This window comes from Stylophora pistillata, chromosome 7 (genome assembly GCF_964205215.1).
Source record: "Stylophora pistillata chromosome 7, jaStyPist1.2, whole genome shotgun sequence".
Classification (NCBI taxonomy): Eukaryota; Metazoa; Cnidaria; class Anthozoa; order Scleractinia; family Pocilloporidae; genus Stylophora; species Stylophora pistillata.
In genome coordinates, this window is record NC_142525.1 from 5,624,701 (window position 1) to 5,645,514 (window position 20,814).

The 20,814-nt window shown below is 39.3% G+C and overlaps 3 protein-coding genes across 3 annotated transcripts in view; all 3 read left to right on the plus strand.

Moving 5' to 3' along the window:
- The window catches only part of LOC111341968 (uncharacterized), a 229,902-nt gene that overhangs the window by 104,959 nt on the left and 104,129 nt on the right, over positions 1-20,814 (plus strand). The window contains exons 16-17 of the mRNA XM_088726996.1: positions 17,250-17,432; positions 18,816-18,899. Of these exons, the coding sequence (XP_088583122.1) occupies positions 17,250-17,432; positions 18,816-18,899 (267 nt within the window). The remainder of the gene's footprint in view (positions 1-17,249; positions 17,433-18,815; positions 18,900-20,814) is intronic.
- On the plus strand, positions 10,149-14,207 carry LOC148726346 (E3 ubiquitin-protein ligase DZIP3-like). Its single transcript, XM_088727085.1, has 4 exons — positions 10,149-10,267; positions 12,444-13,083; positions 13,566-13,687; positions 14,072-14,207. The coding sequence occupies exons 2-3, from the start codon at positions 12,447-12,449 to the stop codon at positions 13,682-13,684; spliced, it is 756 nt and encodes a 251-aa protein (XP_088583211.1). The 5' UTR covers positions 10,149-10,267; positions 12,444-12,446; the 3' UTR covers positions 13,685-13,687; positions 14,072-14,207.
- LOC148726347 (uncharacterized) lies at positions 13,768-15,705 on the plus strand. The gene is made up of 4 exons (XM_088728556.1): positions 13,768-13,803; positions 14,072-14,284; positions 14,582-14,686; positions 14,978-15,705. The coding sequence occupies exons 1-4, from the start codon at positions 13,768-13,770 to the stop codon at positions 15,527-15,529; spliced, it is 906 nt and encodes a 301-aa protein (XP_088584682.1). The 3' UTR covers positions 15,530-15,705.

A 20,814-nucleotide genomic window follows, 5' to 3' on the forward strand; every position in this document is an offset into this window, starting at 1 on the left:
TATATTAACCATATATCGAACACTCCCATAATGGAAATCCTCGCTTAGAATACAAATAAAGGAAAGCATCATTTTAGCCGCTTCAATTTCTCAGAGTTTTCTGGGGAGGTATGCCCCCATAACCCCCCCCTCCCCCCGCCCCTCCAGTGATAATACCTGTAATATTACCATCAAAGGTCTTGCAGTTTATGGAAATCCTCGCTTAGGATACAAATAAAGGAAAGTATCACTTAAGCCACTTCAATTTTTCACAATTTTCTGGGAAAGTGTGCACCCTATAATTGTACACATGTAGATGTTAATTAAATGAATGTGTTCATTTCAGAAAGAAGTCACCTCTACCCGATGCATGTCTAATTGTCTCTTGGTTTTTATTTCAGGTAAGAATTATTTCCCTATAAAATGCACAAATTGAAATGCTGAGAATCCTTGACTTTTCACTCAGTGAGAGTCTCCCTGTAGATGTATCTGAATAATTTTATTTAGTACAATTATAAACACTTACAGCCATATGGTTGATAATGGGTAATTGTTTGTCAGCTTCACGTGAGTTTGAGGATATTTTATTTAGAACAGTTGCCTAGTTTAACTAATTAATTTAGCTTATTATGCTCGCCTAATGCATGGATATTTTTGGTTTCACAATAGAGTATATTTTTTTAAATTTTTGCACATCTTAGGAAGAAATATAATGACTTAAATCCGGAGTCTCTGGCTTTTATGATTTTCAAGTATTTATGGGTAAGAATCCATTGTGTAAACTATTAAATTACAATAGAATGCTAGAAATTCTTCATTTCTGAACTTCACTGTCTTTGCATATTTACGGTCATAGCGGCAAAGGCAAAGTAATAGTCAAACTGGAAAGTAATTTTTAGCTTAAAACCGTTGAAAAGAAAATTTTATGTGACTTGTTCTCACAAAGGATCGGTCTAAATATGTGTAGCCAAGTAAATTCCTCAGACGAGAGTGTTGGGAAAAGACGAGTAGTTCAATTTGTGCCATTTTTGATGATTGGCGCTGTTAAAAATGAGCCTTTGAAGTGCTGAAGCGATTTTCGCTTGGAAAAAAGTTATTTTACAATATTTCGAAAAACCAATGTGGTTTCAATAGTTTGACTTAATACCTTACGAGATCTATTGTTATTATAGATGGTTATGATCCCACCAAAATGATTTAGAACATTCGCCAACTCTACGAAATTCGCGAGGGTACGATAAACCCCTCGCCGTGGTGTGACCACTTAAACTTTTCTCTTGGAGACTTCTACACCAGACTTAAAGTCGTCTACAAAGAGAGAGCCAGAGGAACAGCTACGGTCCGAGTTGTCACAATGTCTGAGATCTTCATCCCGCAAGAGCAATGTGAAGAACCAAGAGTTGTATTAATCGAGGGTAAGCCTGGCGTGGGAAAGACAACTTACTGCAAGAAAATTTCTTTTCGACTGGGCCTCTCAAAAACGCGCAACCGGAAATTAGTTCGCAAAATTCCTCATAGTGCTTTTGATTAAATGTCGTGAAGTCCAGTCTGACCTTTGGGAAGCCATTAATGATGAACTGCTACCTCGAGATGTCGGTGACGACCAAAGAAAGAGATTCTTCGACCTCACTCGCCACAGTCAATCTGAAGTTCTGCTTATACTCGATGGATCGGATGAAGTTTCTGAGAAGAAGCTACCAATTTTTTCAGAAATTGTTGAAGGCCGAGTGCTACAATAATGTCGCGTGGTTGTTACGGCACGGCACGAAGCTGGAGTCAAATTTCGAAAATACTGCGATACGCTTCTTCAGGACTTTACGAAAGCCAATTGAAACACCTTGGCTCGATAGCTTTGAAAGGTTTACTTGAAGAGAACTTGGACTTTGACGAAAAGGAGCTTGGAAAAAAAAAGGAAAGCGATTTACCTGGATTTGGATTTCTGTCAGTTCAGCCCTGAGGCAGTAGACTAAGACCGACTAGACCTTATGGCTTTCTTCACAAGACTTTCCAAGAATTCTTCGCAGTATTCTATCAGTCAGTTGTCAGCTTATCAAGAAAGAAATTAACACGGACAGCATAACTGATGACAGACGATATCGCCACGAGCTAAAAGAAGTGCTTCTGTTTACATTTGGCATTCTGGCAGCGCAGTCCCAGGAAACAGCAGAGAACCTTGTGAAAAGTATGGCAGCACAGTCAAACCAGGAGGGTGGGGCTTAGGAAGCCGCAGATACTATCTTTGATAAATTAGACTACATTTATGAATGCAAAAATGACAACAACCTTGAGCGTTTGAAAGAAAATTCATCTCGGAAATTGCCGCATTGACCTTGAAATTACTTTTGTGATTCTGGTGCTGCTGCTCTGACTGTTGTAGGAGTGTAATCCACTCTGACCGAGTTGGACGGGCTTCTTCCAGAAAATTTGTACTCAGCCCAAGGACCAATTTTAAAAAGCGATAACGTAATGAATAATCAGCGACTCACGACTCGTACACTGAGCAGAGGAAATGTACAGTAGCTTCTACTTATCGATATCAGTATTAATGTAAGACTTATGTAGCATTTGTTTACTAGGAAGTTTTTCTTTTCTTGGGGCGGTATTTGAATAATAAATGTATTTCTTAAGACTTTTAACTGCTGTAACTAAAGGTGTTATCAGCAGAATTTAAATTTTTCTTTACTTATAGTTTTTTGTTTTGAAAATTTTTCTGAAAATCCGTTTGATTACGATGCTCCTCAGTGGACTGTTTCCTTACTACTGCATGTCACCTTTCTTGCTTGAGATCTGTTTCCTTACTGCATGTCACCTTTTTTGCTTGAGATCTGTTTCCTTACTTCATGTAACCTTTTTTGCTTGAGATCTAGAGCTTTTGGAAGCTGACCCATGGTCTGATATAATTTGGATGCTTTACAAATTAGGTTTTTACTCATTTTAGGAATGCTGAATGAAAGAGTGAATTGTCTTGCTAACTGAAAAATGAAGAAAGGGAAAAAAAGAGAAAAAGGACATTGACCGCAGCTACGGATTCCCCAGGTGTTCAAACTTTCCCAACCCCTCCCTTCCCCTCTAATATTGTCAGCTGTTTCTTTTATCGCAGAATTTTGAGATAGGAGCGAGTAGGAAAGGAAGAGCAAGAAAACTGCGGAAAGGGGGAGTTATAACCTGGGTCTGTATAACAGGTTCACAGCCTTTAAACGATGTAAAACGAATGGAAAAAGCTTGCAATGACGAAAGAGAATGGAGAAGAGAGCGAAAAAGCGAAATAAAGTTATGCATGTCATAATTAGTGAGAAGACATCTGTGTATAATAAGAGAAAGATCGTATAATCGATCAAAAATGGTTGCTGGGAAAATCCGACCCTAAAAATTACCCCTTTTTCGCATGCTCCTTTTGGGAGTAACTCTCCCTTTCCCATCATGCATCGGGAGAGGAGGTCAATTTTAGAAGGAGGGATTCAATTGTCTCCCTAACTCCCTCTCCCCTCCCTCATGTACCCTTGTAGGAGGTGACGTTTACACCCAGGCTGCACATTCTCCTTTTGAAGTTGCCCTTTCTCCCCATCCCCTCACTCACACACATACGCCCAACCCTTGACATACGCGAGTGGAAGTCAAGTTTACTGAAATAGGTATCTATTTTATCGTCCCGCACATGAATCTAGTTTAAATTTCCTAAAGTCCCTACCCCTCCCCCCTTCGTTCTCAGCTCCGCCGTAGCTACGTAATTATTACCTTGGAACATACATTTTCACCCATAGACCCAACATGAGATGAAAGCGCAAACGAAAGACAAACATTGTGTAGTTAGAGGGAAGAGGTTTGAATGAGAAGTTACAATCAGAATACTCGGTGTAATTTTGTCGGACGTTTCTTTACTGAAAATTGCAAATTAATATCATGTCAACTGAAAAGATACTTCAAACAACAAACATATGAAATACATATATATGAACTGCGGTTATGCGGTTACTGCGAAGGATCGTGCACATATATGAAAAGATACTCTCTTTAAAAGTCTCTCTCGTGGTCAAGAGTCAAACTTTAAACAAAGCTCTCTTACAAATAAATTCATCTATCAACCGGAAATATTCATACGCCTTTTTTTATAACACAACATGTTACCCTCCAAACCCTCTGCATAAAAATAAACGCCCCTCGGGAAGTGACTCTCTTTTTCATCACATCACTGTTTCATAACAACATCCCCCCTCTCATTGATAGTCAAATTGCTGTCACCTTTCTATAGTCCTACCTTTACACTGTATCGGCGACGACTGTTTTCCGCAATCCGCCTTATCATCTCGTGATCACATTATCTGGCGTTCAACGCCCCCAATTTTTGTTGGAATTTCTCCTTCTTAAGTCATTACAATATCAAGCCGACAAATAACGAGATTAAAGAAAAATAACAATTGATCCAATACCAAATTCTCCAAACTAGTCTCGTAAGAATTGTACCGCAGAGAGTAAGGAGAATTACTTATGAGATCTCGGGAGTGAAAGATCGAGTTAACTTTTCTTGAGAAGATTCTACAGGATTCATTACTTGCATCGTTTACGAAAATCACTCGAGGAATGTAATTCCACAACAAGAGCAAAGATCAACAACCCTTACTCACAATTTTTCCATCACTTATCCAAACGTAGCATACCCAAATCTCAAAGTTAAGACGATGTCATATCTCGGTTGATTCAATGTTTGCTGCGTGCTTTTACAGAACAATTTCGACATGTATGGCCTTACGCTGAAATTTTTGCAAACGAAGTGTAGCCAAAGGACGCTTCAACTTAAAATCTCAAATTAGGCATTGTGTTTGTCTCAAGCCTCATCACGGACGCGTGGTAGACCTTGTACCCTCAAATTAAAATGTTTTCAACGGTATCGGGGCTCTTCAAGCATTTCCTTTCCCTTTTTGGTCGTCAAACGCCTACATATCTTACAGAATTCGTGCATAACACTTATTTGTAAAGCATAGCTCAAGATGAGGAGCACAAAGAACGAGGAATATTTCACTAGGACGTTCGCGTGACATCATTTTAATAGCTAATATCTCTACAATGACATTCTCCAGAGTGAGAAAGTCTTAAGAAGAAAATTTTCTTCTTCTCCTTTAATTTAGTTTCTGTTGTCTCAAATTGATCCAGCAAATGCGTTTAGTCTTTTGATGTGGTCTAGCAACTGAATGGCAGATCAGTCTTTGAGTTTCTGTGCTTTTTGTGTCTTTTTGTGACATTTAAATAAATAATTTCCATTCACCTCTGTGAGGCGAAAGGTTAAAACTGAATACTGAAACATATATTCCCCAATCGAGCCAGAAGCACGCGAGGAGCGTGGAGGGACGCGATCACGTAAGGCCTGCGGGATGAGATTTCTCAGGCTCTCTTTATTTTGACTTTTGATTCAAACCTACAGAATTACGAACCCAATAATTGTACTATAAGAATGAAGAATCGGGTTAATTTTAGGGATCTGCCAAAAGATTATAATTAAAAAAAAAAGCTGTATCTCTGTAGGAAAATTCATTGCTGGACAAGGGAATTCGATGTTAAATTGCACTCGAAAACCGATGTCGCACGAATCGTGAAGCGATAAGTGAAATATCGGTTTTCAAGTGTAATACAACGGCAAATTCACGAGTCAGGTAAAGCATTTTCCTTGAATTGCAGAACCTAATGAAAGAAGGAAAATCTATGAAACTACAGGAACATTGTTTGTTTTTATCGTGAGCGCGAAACAAGAGAGGCGAAACAATATCACTTTGCCTTGTTTTCAATATGCAACTCTACTATAAACACCTCGCTTCGATAACCGATCAGAATGCGAGATTTAACTCAGTTATGCGGTTCTACCTGTAATCATCTTCGCGATCTCAACTTCGTGTAACGCAGACAACAAAGTTTCCGAGGAACTGGCTTTATCGCTTGCTCGTCTTCCTCTGGAAGCGCCTTTAAACAAGGACCCTGACTATAAAAGGGATAGCTCCTCCCCTGTCTTGTAACACAATCTCTGCTTCCATGGCTAATCGAAGATGGCTGACTAATGGAAGGTGAAGGGGGAAAAAGAGATTTGTACACGAAGACCGATATCCTTGTCTTGTTTCAATTGATTTCCACTTGAAAATGTTTTTATTGACGATTAAAAAGGGACGAATGGAGAAATACTGATCTTCATTTGCAAAACTAAAAAAATTAGGCTATCGCAATTTGAATTTCGCGCTCCTAACGGCTCCTCCTATCGCGAGATGGTCGTACTGGCCCTCTGACTCCCCTCCGTTTGCCTCAACTTCTTGAGCCGTCGATATCATTGACTAGAGGATCTCAGTACTATGACATGCTCAGAGAGAGTGGTTTTCATGTACATATATGTACATTTATGTACATGTATGTAAATGTGTGTACGTGTATGTTGCGACATAACTCATCTTCCACTTCGAATTGATCCATTTTACGGTTGCTACAGTCGCGCACTAACTAGTCTTTGGCTTTAAAATTGCATTTTATTTTGCCATGGGGGATTTTCCATCAAAAAAAAGCCAAAATAGCGGCGCGAGGTCTACGAGTCCGTTATACACTGGAGCTGGCGGTCGAACCCGGAATGGAAGAGCGATTGGAAAGCGTGAAGACAAGAATTCAGGGGTTGAAGGAACGCCTTCATTTAGCGAGTCGAACACCGATGGCAAATGTTATTTTGATGGAACGACTCTTAGACTTATTCGAATGGTCTGAACAAAGAGGTATGGTAAGTGAAAGTCACTCCTCTTTGTTTAGATCTTGCTCGTTCGCTCAGGCTTCTCATCTCGCCAGCGACGCGGCCACCCAAACCGACATAAACGGGTCCAATGTTTTATCGCACGTTTTGAATTATGGGGAGAAAAAGCCTCAAAAAAGGAAAAAAAAATAGAGCGAGGTTCGAGAATAGGTCCCTTTCAAAGGAACATAGTTTTCTAAGTATTTTGACACGGCACTATGTAGGATATTTTTTGCCTGAACATTTTAGACGCGCGTTGCAACGAGAAGCCTATTTCACTAGCTACTTATGAAAAGGTCGAGGTTTTCAATAGTTCTTGAGAACCGTTCAGGCAATATAGCCGATGATAATTTGTTTTCCATCGGATTTCAGTCAACCAGACATGTTTCCAATCCGTGACCGAAATTATTTTATATGAGCACCGACGGGATTCGTATTTCAACACCACATATTCCGTTGGAGAAATGGCGCGCGATTCAAATAAAAATTCTATCCAACGTGATCTCTTGTTTAATCGCAGAGGAGTTCTTGTATAAGTGTCACATGAAATCCCGTAGACGAAACGTCGAAGAAGCTAACCACTTTATTACAACAATACAAAACCGGTATGAGAAGAGGATTTTTGTGAAAGATAATAAAGGTCATAAAAGCTAGTCCTCACCGCTAGCCCTCTGGCCGTTTGCCTTCCTTACAGAAATGACATCGCAAGCGGGTGTACATTCCGTGGAGCCAACTGAGTGGAGCCGATCATCTTTTCTTTGCCGTAAACGAAAATGGCAAAATTCGTAGAAGTTTGAGATATGCACTGGCTGCAAGTGACCTTTCGGTTACAATAGTTTTGCAGATATCGCACGGTCACGGACTGGTTGATGTCGACAGTTCGGTGTCAGGGGTGAAATGACTGACGGCTTGCCCAGGGCAAAAGTCCTTTTATAGTCAGGGTCCTTGTTTAATGTGAACTGGAGCTCACGAGTCACTTTATTTGCAAAATTAACTCACGGAATGTAACGTTACAACGAGATCAAAGGTAACAATTCAAAATTCAAAACAATTCAAAAGAACATTCAGTGAGGATTTTATCTCGCGTGACTTTATCATTTTTCTGACTGAAGCCGGAGAAGTTACTACTTTAAATTTTTCTGTTCTATCTTCGTGTTTTTGGTCTGATCAGTGCACGTGATCTCGCTGTTAAAATACGGACCCTTACTTGTATGGACATGATCAAGTCACATCTCTCGCTCAAAATAACTCTTGTAGAAAGGTTGTCAGTTCAAGGTACAAAGAATATCAGTTTCATCGAGATTTTGGTCGCGAAGTAATTATTCTTCCACAGCGTCGGCCATCGTCAAATTAGCTTTCAATGTGTAAATTTGAAATTAACTTACTTTGTATCTTTTCAGAAAGTCATTCCTTCCACGACGTTACAATTGAAACATGGATCTACTTTAAACACTAAGGAAGAAGAAAAGACAAGCGCCTTGATAGGTAAGTCTGGGCGTATCAGATTACGGTGAATTATAAGAAATAACACTGTTTGTTAACGGCGTAAAATCGTACAATAAACATAATACGAACTGAAAGAAATTACGCCGTTAGTCTTGGGGAGTTGAATCGCGTTATTGCACTTTTTTTTTTCTATGGTAAATTGGTGTCGAATGAAAGTAGAATAGTTGGCTCATCAAATTCATATGCGGTTCCATGTGATTATCCTTCCAGGGGAGATAAATCCAGAATATCCGCTTGTTTGTTTTTGCATGCCAGCCGTAAAATCAGCCTACAAGTTCTAAAATTTCCACAACAGCTTCTGCGAGAGTAACAAAATCTTGACCTAAAATATTGGTTCATGTTTTTCCGTCCTCAATCGCAGATATTTATATATTTCCATGTAATGCGTTCTATTGAATGAATGGCTTCCCCCCCCCCCCCCCCCTTCCCCCTTTTAACTTATTCTGTTATACTTGGCTGTGCGGAGCGAAGGAAATTAGAACGAACACTACTCGATCGTGTATTTCAACAGCGAAGAGACGCGCGTGCAGCGTGAAGTTCGTGACAGCTGTTGTGCATAAAACGGGAGAGGCGTGATGCACGCGGCTCTCACGGGGTCTCTTTACCGGTTAAACTTTTTTTATCACTGTTATCGCTGTCTTAGTGGCTAAGGTATAAGTGCGAACAGACAAATTTACATTGAGCTATTTTTCCGGCTACTAAACCAGCAATTGCAGCTTTAAGTTACGAGAATTATTACTCTACTTTAGTTTTCTGTCTTGCAATCTCGTGATCTGATAGTCCGGCAATGATTGGCTGGTTACGCCCAAGTTTTTTAAAGCAAACATTCTCGATTAGTTCACTTTGTCGTCGTTTTCTGGAAGCACAACCAGTTACGCAAACAGGAAAAGATTCTTCAGGTCCATGAGTTACTTAATTAATACAGTACAGTTAACTGACGGAAAGTAACTTTACAACGAGATCACAGGTAGGGGAAACAATATCACGCCTAACTAGAGGCAGCATACCTCGGCCTAAAAACAAATTTCACGTAAGTTCACCTTAGGTTGGTTTTTTTTTTTTTTTTTTTTTAATCATTTCACAGAGAAATTTCTAGTTTTAACTATAAACTGAGACCATTACTCGCAAAAGTGAGTTGAATGAGATCTAAAACAACTGTGACTGCATCAGGTTTGTCTGTAACTTGATGATGTGAGGAGCATCAAGGTCATCACCTTTCAACTCTTACGTTTCCTCTTCCTGTGTTGAGACTGCCTTCATTCCACGTTCTTTCGCTTTTGATAGACAGGCCTAATCCATAAATCCTTCTTGACGCAAAGTGAGAGTATGTTTGATCGTGGACCAGTCCGATTGCTGTCCCTATGCATGTATTTATCCTTGTGCTGTGATATGCTGAATGAATGGCAATTTTCCCATTGAGTTATTACTTAGTCAGCTTTGTGAAGCAAAACCAAGTAGAACATGCATTATTTGTGTATTGCACTACCGCAAGGCGAGAGGCACACGAGGAGCGTGGAGCTTTCTTAAGCTGTCACGCTTTTGTCATGCAATTGGCTGACGGGATGTAACTAAACAAATAAACTCGAATTTAGATAACGAAAGTTTCTTTCGCATAAAATTTTCATTTTCATAACTATATGCAGCATACTTCAATGACTCACAACTGAATGAGGCTAGTGTCCGGTCACAATTAATTCGTTGTTTATTTCATATCAAGCAGGAGAATTTTGGTAGTTTAAAATCATACATTTCTACAAAGTAAATGAAAGGATAGTGAAAGTTTTCGAGCATAGGTAGAGCTGATTGTTTCGCTCTATATATAAATACAGGTACGCAGAATAGTTTCACCAACATTCAAGTGATAACACTAGTGCTGCAATTAGATATTTAACGACAAGATAGCTTTCGTGAGGTTGATGCTGACTTGATTTTCGTTCTTTTCAGGGATTCGTCCATTCTGTAAAGTTACAATTTACGGCATGCAGAGGTTAATGACACTTTCAGGTTTAGAGGGAACCTTAAACGTTTAAGGTCGGCTGTAACTTGTTTAACTATTTTTAAGTACATACATTTGTGCAAACTTTACATCCTCCAGTTAAAGACAGTGAACATTTTTTTCCTAAATCGCCTGCATGCAGCCTGCACTGAAAGGTACAATTTGTTTTGTTAGGGCATTTTTTAGAGTTTCCTAACCTCAATCAACACCCTTTTTTAGTCTTGGATGTTTTTTAGAAGTGTTTTTGCTAGGAGGGAAGAAAATTTTGAAACCCCTATCTTAATTGACAACAGAACAGTTTTATGGGCCCTTTAAGTTACCGGGACCTTCGAGAATGGGCCCCTGCAGAAAAGTAATACCGTAAAACGTCCATTAACCTCCCCCCCCTAAAATAAGCCACCCCTCTAATGAGCCCCCCCATCTTTAGAGGAAGAAACAAATTAAGCCCCCCTTTCCATTAAAGTAACTTAAAAAGGTTTCCAAGGAAACTCGGAAAAATGTTACTTATAAGTATCTGTCACGATCTGACACTGTCAATTTGAGAGGCAAAAAAGCGCATACACACTTTTGAATAAACAACAGTACTGGCAAGTACCGCTACTGGCTCGTTAGCTCAATTGGTAGAGCGCTGCACTGGTATCGCAGAGGTCAGTGGTTCGAATTCTGTACAGGCCTGAGTTTTTTCAGGTCTGATCTTCACTATTGCGTAAATAGTGCTGCGAGGATCGTGCACAAGTAAGTACTGGTAATGTAAATACACACGGGTAAATTGACCATAGCAACGATCTTCGAAAAAAAAAGAACACTCAAATATCTCACGGAAAGTACTGCTGATTTCCGATTAATCCTCGAGGATTCACGTCCGTTAAATTTTGTGTGAGTCTGCTTGTCTGTTTTCTGCAATGGCGTGTGAAAATCGTGTCGGTTTCCACCGAAAAACTGAAGTCAATTGAGAGCTTTTTCTAGCCAGACACAAGGGGATTGAATGCGACTTTCACCCATCGAATTCGTTCGCTTTCTGTTGTGAAACTCACTGAAGAAATATCTAACCCTAACCCTCACCCAAATTCAAGGGACTTGTTAAGGAATAAACAAAAGTGTATTTACAGAAGATCTCAAAACTTTCCTTAAAGTTCCACAAACGAACAAATTGTTCGGAAGAATTCATATATCATATGAATGAAAGTCACATTGATTAATTTAATTGTAAATGGCAAGTACTTCTCATTTTAACTTTCTGAGTTACTTTTTGGGAGGGATTCTTAAGTACCAAGTGTTTTTTAGGCCGCGTTACAATCTCCTTAAAAACAGTTTTAGCACCCCAAAATTTATTTAGAAATCAATTTTGGCGGAAAACCAAAGCGATCTGAGAGAAAAGGAAGAGAAAGAATTAGCGTTATTTATTGGCAAAAGGTCGTGACCGAAGTCTTTGCTTAAAAATGCTTTCTAGCCGGTAAAACAAGATATGTTTATGAAAAATTTTAAGAAAGCCTAAGATGTTCTGCAAAGCGACTCAACACGAAAAGGATACCTCCCGCTGAGATCCGGCTGGATGGGAGATTACTGCCCTCTGTCTGACAAATCAGATCGCAGAAATTATAGAATACAGCCCTCTCACGAACTGAGAAAAAAATCCAACAAAGTATTGCGATTGTTCATAACTCTAAAATTTACACATTCTAATGTGCACTAAGTGAGTTTAATTTATTCAACGACCTTGTGAAAGACACCAAATGAATCGACCAAAAGCCGAAACACACACACATTGAAAAAATATACCTAGATAATCAATTGACCAGGATCAATTAATAACTTTCTCTCAACTTATTTAATATGAATATTAAATAAATATCTAACACTCTGAGATGATGCATTTGAATTCACTGCTCACTTATTATCGGGTGGTTGAGAATCAGAAAATTATCTCAAAGTGATAGTCCATAAAATCCAAAACATTTGGGCAACACCAAACAATCTGATGAGTGATTCGATAGAGCGCTCGATAAAAATGTCAGCGGTTATTAGCCTGTCCTGATTATGTACACAAATTAAAAACCCGCTAGCTACGCTATAGTCAGTGAAATGAAAAAGAGTAATATTCCATGTGCATAAGGTCAAAACCTCACCACCTTAGGTCACACACCCTGGTTGTCTAAAAAAGTTTCACTCTGAAAAGACTAACATTTTGGGTGATTTGATCTTCTACGACAGCACATGCCATCCGCTGATGCACCAACATTTCCTTCTTCCGAGGAGACAACCAACTATGCTGGAGTGTGTCGCCTTTTAGTGGATGTTGGATCCCAGGCTTTGAGAGACACTTTTGATGCCATACATCCTCCAGTAGGACTTCATACAGTTTTGGGGCGTCACCCAGAGGATGTAACACTACAGTCTCGGAGGAAGAAGAGAATCCTGAATCCTACACAATGGAGGAAGCTGTATCCAACTGTTCCATCATCTGTTTCATCAGAGGACTTTGACATCACGTTACTGATAGTGCTACTGAGGAATATCTGTGGGTTGCCCCCCCCCCCCAGCACTGGATGGGACAGTCTTCCCTCAGCTGCAGATGTGAGTAGCGAGGCCAACATAGCCAGGCTGAAATACTACCGTAATACTGTGTACGCCCATGCCAGCCAAGCCTCTGTGGATGATGCAACATTCAACAGCTACTGGCAGGATATCAGCAATGCCATATTAGGACTGGCAGGAGAAGGTTATGGAGCTGCTATAAGTAAGCTTAAGAATGAGTGCATAGATCCTGATACAGAAGAACACTACAGACAGCTGCTAAAGCAGTGGAAACAAGATGAAGGCAATATCAAAGAAACGATCAGAGATATTGAAGGTACACGTTATGCCCACCAATGTTTCAACCAAAAAAACTGAGAGGCGAAGTAAGTGTGCTGCATGAACATTGGAGCAAAACACTGCTTTGGCCCACAGTCTTGTGTTGTGTTAAATAAATTCCCAATGCGAAGGAGACTATACACGTACACCCTTTAGACACTGTAGTCTAGATGTGCCAGAGGTAAAGAATGAGAACACTGAATTGATAGGAAGAAACTGTCAGGAAATACAGCAAGAGTAAACAACAATAAAATGGCTCTCTTTTCAGGAATAAGATTGATCTATTTATAGGTAGTCACCTATCGCAGCAGAATTTGAGACAAAGTCTGGCAGCTATTAGATCAGGGCTAGCATTGAATGAAGACTTTCCTTGTTTGGTGTTATTCATCCCTTAAGTATAAATGCAATTTGTTTCAGAGCTTCTAGAATCTGCTAATGATACAGAACTGTCTAAAATAAAATGTCAATTTTGATCTGCAGACAATGTAGATCAGATGAAAAGTAAAATAGGAGACCTTGGTTACAAACTGGAGACATTGATGGCTCGACAAGAAGAAACAAAGGAACAAGGTTATTTCTCAATGGATGAAAATTGTTGATTGGTAAGGATTAGATCTTATAGGCACCTAGCAATTTCATCTGTCCATTCTCCTCTTTCTTCCCCCTTCCTCCATGTACGACAATGTTGGGTGTTCTGAATCAAACAATTTTGAATTATGTAATGCACCAGCTACCTTTATGATTCTATTATAGTTTTATGTCAATGGGCATTTACCATCTACAGCGATCGTTTTATATAGGTTATAACTATTTTTGAACGTGACTTTTGTTAATAACCCGAACATCAGGAAGTCTAAGATCACGTTTTCTTGCGCGAGACAAAGTGAACGAGCGTGTTTCAACATTGTATTATCACATTTAAGTTTTCAGATGTTATACTACCATAACAGACTTTCGTTTTGATAAATGTTGTATTGATCTTTTAGGTGAAGGCTGGGCAGAAAAAACTTTCCGCAGCTCCCGTTGACCCATACCAAGAGTTTTTGGCAGAACAGAAGAAAAGAGAGGCTCAGTGGTGTGAGGAAACTAAAGCAAAGAAAGCACGAAATGAGGAAAAGGAGGCCAAGAGTTTCAGTGCTGGTGCGACTACAGAAGATGTTGCTTCCATAAAGCTGCTGGTACAAGAGAGTATCTGTAAGGTAAGCATAACAACAATGCGTTACTTGTTGAGAAAATGTCGCTTGGAAAGTCCTTTTCAGTTTTTTTTCTCTGAATTCAACACGCTTAACTACGTTACGGACACCCAGTGTCAACAATGAGTTTCTAAAGCAAGCCTTACCTTTGGATGACGTCTAATTACTTTTTGACTGAGTAATTTATAAATAATCGTCTTAATACGGAAACCTCATTTTACAGACACTTTCTTTGGTTTTGCCTGATGTTTGATTGTTCACTTTTTTTAATTAACTGTTCATTTGTTTGTTTTACTCAAATAGATGATGGAGAAATTCGAGGACGCCCTGTCTGGAGTGGAGAGAAAAATCACAGTCCGATTGGGTAGAATTGAGCAAAGATTGGATTCTTTAGAGCAAAACGTTATGGTAAGTTTTAATGTCTTTTTCGTTTACGGCTTTAAAGACGGAGTTCTCGGTAATGGAACTACTGGTTTGACAAACTTTGTTGCAGAAGACTAAACTGTTTGAGTGCCTCTAAACTCTAATTAAACCGGTTTAAGAATAATAAAACACAGGGTATAATGAAATAAGGCCATCAAAAGCTAGCGGTTTCAATTTATTTTCTACTTACTCGACTTAATCAAACCAAAATGGCCTTTATTTATTTTTTTAATTCCCTTGCTACAAAATGACATATGATTTTTAACTTTTTAATAGATACAACAACCAGAAACTGAGCAGCCATTATCAGCCAGCAGTATCCTTCAGCAGGATGATCTTCAAACTATGGATTCTGTTGCCTTGGCCAGTCTAAACGAAGATATGGACATCTTCGCGCTATCTCCAGAAACACCAACGGTTCCGACTCCGCCTACAGCTTCAACTTCTTCAACCCCTGCAACCCAAAGCTTCCACGAATTAACAGAAGCTCAAGTTGGCGATGAGCTCATTGGTAGCTGCGTGACCCCAAGAAAGCTACCAGTCGTGAAGAACATTCTGCAGAGCGGATCGGAACGGCACAAATGCGCGCTTAAGCTTCTGCCATACTTCTTTACTAAAGATGAGATGAGCACCAGCAACACAGACGGAACACACCAGAAACTTCCCCTAGACACTACGAAACTAAACTCATTAAAAGTGTTAGTTTTTTCTAGATTTCCAGTCGAGTCCTCTGCGGAGAGAGACAAGGCGTGGAAATTCATCAAAGGCAAAATAAATGCTAAGTGTCGTTTAAGTAAGCATATTATAAAGCAAGCAGGCGACAGGTAGACTTAAAGAGAGTTTTTAACTAAGGCTTTTCGCGATTGTTTCAATATTTGTTTCTACTATTATGATTGTTGAGGATTCATTGAGATTACTGTAGGCTTCTCGTTTTCAAGTTATTGATGTAAAATGGTTGTAGAGACCTTCAATTTTATTTAAAGTTTTGGTTTTCTTTGTTGGAAGAGGGATGTGATTAGCTTACGAAAACAGATGTTCGTTAATTAAGACAAGGAGAGCGAGATTTGCTTTCATGATTATGCAAATTTATTTCGATTGACGTGTACGGCAAAATTTACAAAATCCGTGGCTATCGAGTTTCTCATCTTTTATTTCCATCGATTAAAAGGAAACAGAAATTGCTTTATAAAAGCTGTAATTACACATTACTTTACGAAATCGAATGCTAGATGAAACACGAGCGAAAGAAAGTTGAGTTTTGTTACATGCACATGCAAAATTGTTTCGATTAACCGACGGTGAAATCTACAAAATCAGCGGCATTTCTTAACGTTTTTCACTTGAGAGTGCGTTTTCATTTCAGTCAATACGTAGAAACAATGTAGGAACATGAAAAAAAAAATGAGTTTGCTTCTCAATTCTATTTTCTTTCTGTCGAGAATGTTCAGTCCACATGGTATGATTGACAGATTGCTTCAAACGCATTGCGAGCTCTCCAGGGCGAGACTCGCTCTCGGCTCGCTTCACTCGCCAGTGGATAGCTTAATGGCAGGCTAGTAATTTAATTTTACTTAGTTTTCTATCGTTATCAGTCGAATATTATTAGCATGAAACGTCAGTGTTCCGCATGAACAATTCGTATAATTGTTCACAACGGTTTCTGATCGATATGTGCATGGCTTCCCGCTGTTCTTTAGCCCTCCTTATCCGTTCAACGTTTTTGTCCATCCGTTTAACGTTTTGAGCAATCTATTAATAGATGCTGTTCAACCGTTTAACGTTTTAAGCCATCCGTTTATTTTTTTTCTCGGCCGTTTAATGGTTCACGGAATCCGTTTTTGGACTTTGCTCTATCGTTTAACGCTTTGGACTATTCGTTTAAACGGACATGCAAACCGTTTAAACGCCCTTACTACCCGTTTACTATCCGTTTACAAACCGTTTATTTTTACCCGTTTAACGGAAAAGCGTTAGTGTACGAAATCCTGTGCCCGGTCACAATAATTTGCCAGGCATTTTTGCAATCTTGTATCGCTTCACCAACTGCTATACTGAGCTTGAGAAAGTCCTGGGCCTTACCTGAAATGCCTTCTAACATACTAGATCAGCTGCAAATGCAGGTAATTGTGAGCTCCAGGTTGATTACCTATAAAAGGGTCATTGTGATGTATTTTTGGGGACTACATTCTGCACCCAGAAGTATGTATGGATAGCAGTTAAATTTAAAGGAAACAAGGTGAAGCATACCTTATTGTGAGAGATATCATGTGATGGACTAGCAGCCCATATCTCTGAAAAGAAGGAATCGTTTCACTCTTTGGAAAGTGGGATAATCTCTAGCAATGTGGGCCATTAAGTATGCTTGCTAGAGTGCACACAATTATTTGGATTATCAGCCTAGAGAGCCTTTCACGGTTTGGATTATTTTAATCGCTTTTAAAGGGCAGTAGATTGGGCAACAATTTAACCTTAAAAAGAAATAAGTAATTGAGTGGTTATCATCCTAATTACTCTGACATATCTAGCTTTTTTCTCCTTTTTGTTACAGGAGTGTTCACTGCTGCATTTGATCTTGGCATTGAATGGCTCCTAGTAAAAGGTATCGCAGATTTCGCTGATGGTACAGACACCAAAGGTTCTTGGAAACGTTTTACTAGTATCATGGCAGCTTCTACTGTTTTTCATTTGCTGAGAGATCCTAATGTTTTTAAAGACTGGCCTCATTACAAAGGTAACAGTAGTTTTGGGTAAAATCTTGTTTTCCATGTCACTTGTTTTGTATTTTCAGTTGTTTTGGATAGTTTTTATCATTTATTTATTTAATCACTTTCACCGGAGTGTGGTGAGGGTCGCACAACGGAGCGAGGCTCCAAATTAAGTGCGCCCAATATCCCACCCATCCCACCCTAGGGGAGGAGATCCATCACACAGTAATCTCGTGTGTGGGAAATTAACGTCTCCTACCCCAACCCTGCAAGAGACAGGACCTCTATTTATTCGTCCCTATCCGATAAGACTAGAATATCGAACCATTTCTTGATGTTATAAAAAGGTAGCAAATTCTTCTCAATTATTCTAAGACCCTGAGTGTTGGTCCAGCCGGGCCTCGAACCCTCGACCTCCCGCACAACAGTCCAGCGCTCTATCCATTGAGCTAACCGGGAGGCGGTTAATCAAATTCTATGGAAATGTTTATATGCTGCTGGTGTTTTGTAGATGCAGTCTGATAATATAGGATAGCTATTGAATCCCTGCATAGGCCTTGATTTTGTTCCAGACATAAAGTATTCAAAGTATTGGGTCTTTTTACAGGAACACAGATTAAGTTGAATTCTTTGTTAGAACCCCACGGAGATGACCTTGGTTAAATGGCTTTTTTCGAGTTTCTGGTAACTTTGCCCAAATTGAATTTAGGCTCATTTATAATACATTCCTTACTTTAATTGATCTCCATAAATGAACATTCTGTTTACAACTACGAACTTACAACAAAGTTATGTGTTGGAACTCTCCTTTGTAAAACACATTAGAAGTGGTTTTGAAACGCTGAAAACCGTTTCATGTACATAACTGAGAATTCTGCTACTTTTGAAAGTTAGGAAGGTATTCTTTATGATCGGCTATAAAAGTCAAAGTGAGTTACCTGTGCACCACTTGATCTCACGTTTTGTTGCAACTCCTTCAAGGTACTGAGCTGGTGGTGCGATGGGGTAGTGGCCGTAAAGGAACAGGTGGCATTCTAAGGTGGGGAGGGGGGGGGGGAAGGGGCTTCTAATGTCTTAAGTGGCAAGGGGTCTCCTTGGCCGCAGCTCACCTCCGTGCACCTTAACTCGAGGACAAAGGAGAGGAAGGAAGCACGATAACCTAGACTACATTGTATTGCCCCCTGAAAATCTCTTTAGTGCCCTAAGATAACCTTGGTGGAGGAGCGTCTTTGAGTTTGTTGCCAATTTTTCTAATTTTCATGTTCTTTACTGACAAGGGAAGCGGATAAGATGAAAGATAAACTTCTCCCAAAAAAAATTGATGTTTTCTTTCTTAATGTTACCAAGTTAGAAATACCATGTTGAAATAAACTCAAGCTACAAATGTACATGTTTGCTATTAATACTAGGTTCAAGTAAATTTCAAATGATGAAACGAAAATCGGATGACTTGACGAGCGGGCTTCCACATAACAAGAGACCGAGGATGGAAGGTAAACGTTTTTTATGTTGTAAATGTTAATACATGTATATGTATGTTCTGTGAAGTCAAAAGGAGACACAATTCTTTATTAAATTTCTGGGGGTGATCATATCACCTGGAACCTCATGGAAAATTCAACTTGACAACGGGTTAAAGATAGATTACAATGTGATGCCAGAGAGGCAACTTGAGACACATTATTTTGACAATGGTTGGGTCTCGCCTGCACTGGTAGCAACACAAAATAGAGCAAACAGCTACAAAGCCAAATGTCGTGTCTTCTTCCGCCAAGAATAACAACGAGTTGTTTCTTTAGTTTATTTTGTAGGTCTCTTGATTTAAGGTTTTCAAGTGCAGTCACGAAATCTCGAGTTTTTAGTCCGCATTTTGGTCCGAGTTTTGGTCCGTGTTTTGGTCGGAGTTTTGGTCCGATTCCATGGGAACTTCCGGGTTATAATAATAATAATAATTTACATTTCTAAAGCGCTAAAATTATAAAATATTCTAAAGCGCTTTACAACATTATTAACTACAAATATTAAAATGATAAACGACAAAATATCAAAACAAACTGTAAGCCAGCTTGAATAGATGTGTCTTAAGCTTTGACTTAAAAATCGTTACACTTGGACTGTTTCGAATTTCAAGCGGCAGTTCGTTCCACAAAAAAGGTCCAGAACGGGCAAAGGCACGATCACCAAAGGTCTTAAAGTTAGTTCTTGGGACCTTAAGGAGACCCTGATCGCAGGAACGTAGCTGATGACCCTTGACACTGTGTGGCTGCAGATATTCTTTTATGTATAGTGGGCCTTGTTTGTTTAAAGCTTTATAAATTAAAAGTAACAACTTAAAATGGACGCGATAAGCCACAGGAAGCCAGTGAAGATTATATAAGGCGGACGAGATGTGGTGAAACTTGGGAATCCTAAAAATTAGTCGAGCAGCGACGTTAAGCACCTTCTGAAGACGCTCTGTCTGGTACTTGGGTACGCCAAATAAAAGGGAGTTGCAATAGTCTAAATGCGAAGTCACAAATGCGTGAACAAGAGTCTTCGTGGACTCAGGACTGAGGAATTTCCTAATTTGGCGAATTTTATACAATCCATGAAAAGCTTTGCTGCAGATCTTACCAATGTGAATGGACATGGACATATTGGAGTCAAACCAGGAACCCAGGTTTCGAACACTGTTGAGAGGCTGAATGGTAGAATTACCGACTGTGATGGAATCAATTGCGATTTTTGATAATTGATGGCGGGAACCAACAACTAAGAATTCGGTTTTAGAATCGTTAATTAACAGGCGATTATAAATCAACCATGAGCGGACATCCGAAATGCAGGCTTCAAGAGCAGCTATGGCGTGGTCTTGCGAAGATATGTCATTGGGTCTAAACGACAGATAAAGTTGTGTATCATCGGCATATCCGTGAGCAGAGGGGAGATGGTTAGCGATCACGTGATATAGTCGAGATATGTATAATATGAATAAAATAGGATATAAACACAGCAGATGGGTCCCATGATCAAATTAGTTCTCTACAAAATTACAAGATACATTATCCAATTTAAAATGACTGCACTTCGAGTAATATTAATAAGGACACTTTCTAAATGGATAATAAGAAATATTTTGGATTAATATGAACATTTTTCATATCTATCTTGCCTTTTATTGATTTCTTTTCTTCTTTCTCATCTCTGCGTGATAAACAAAACAATAGGTCGCTTGGAGCGATGAATCGGCTTTCGGCGACAACATTTTTGTAGATGGGCGTGGGGATTTTTCTCTCTTAAATGCTGTTTTATGGTGTCATTAAGTATGGAAAAGCTTCAAAGTGTTCAATTCAGGCGTCAACCATGGGTTGAAGGCGTAAATTCCGTAAATAATCGAGTCCGCTTTTTGTGCATTGTTGGCTGGAGTTT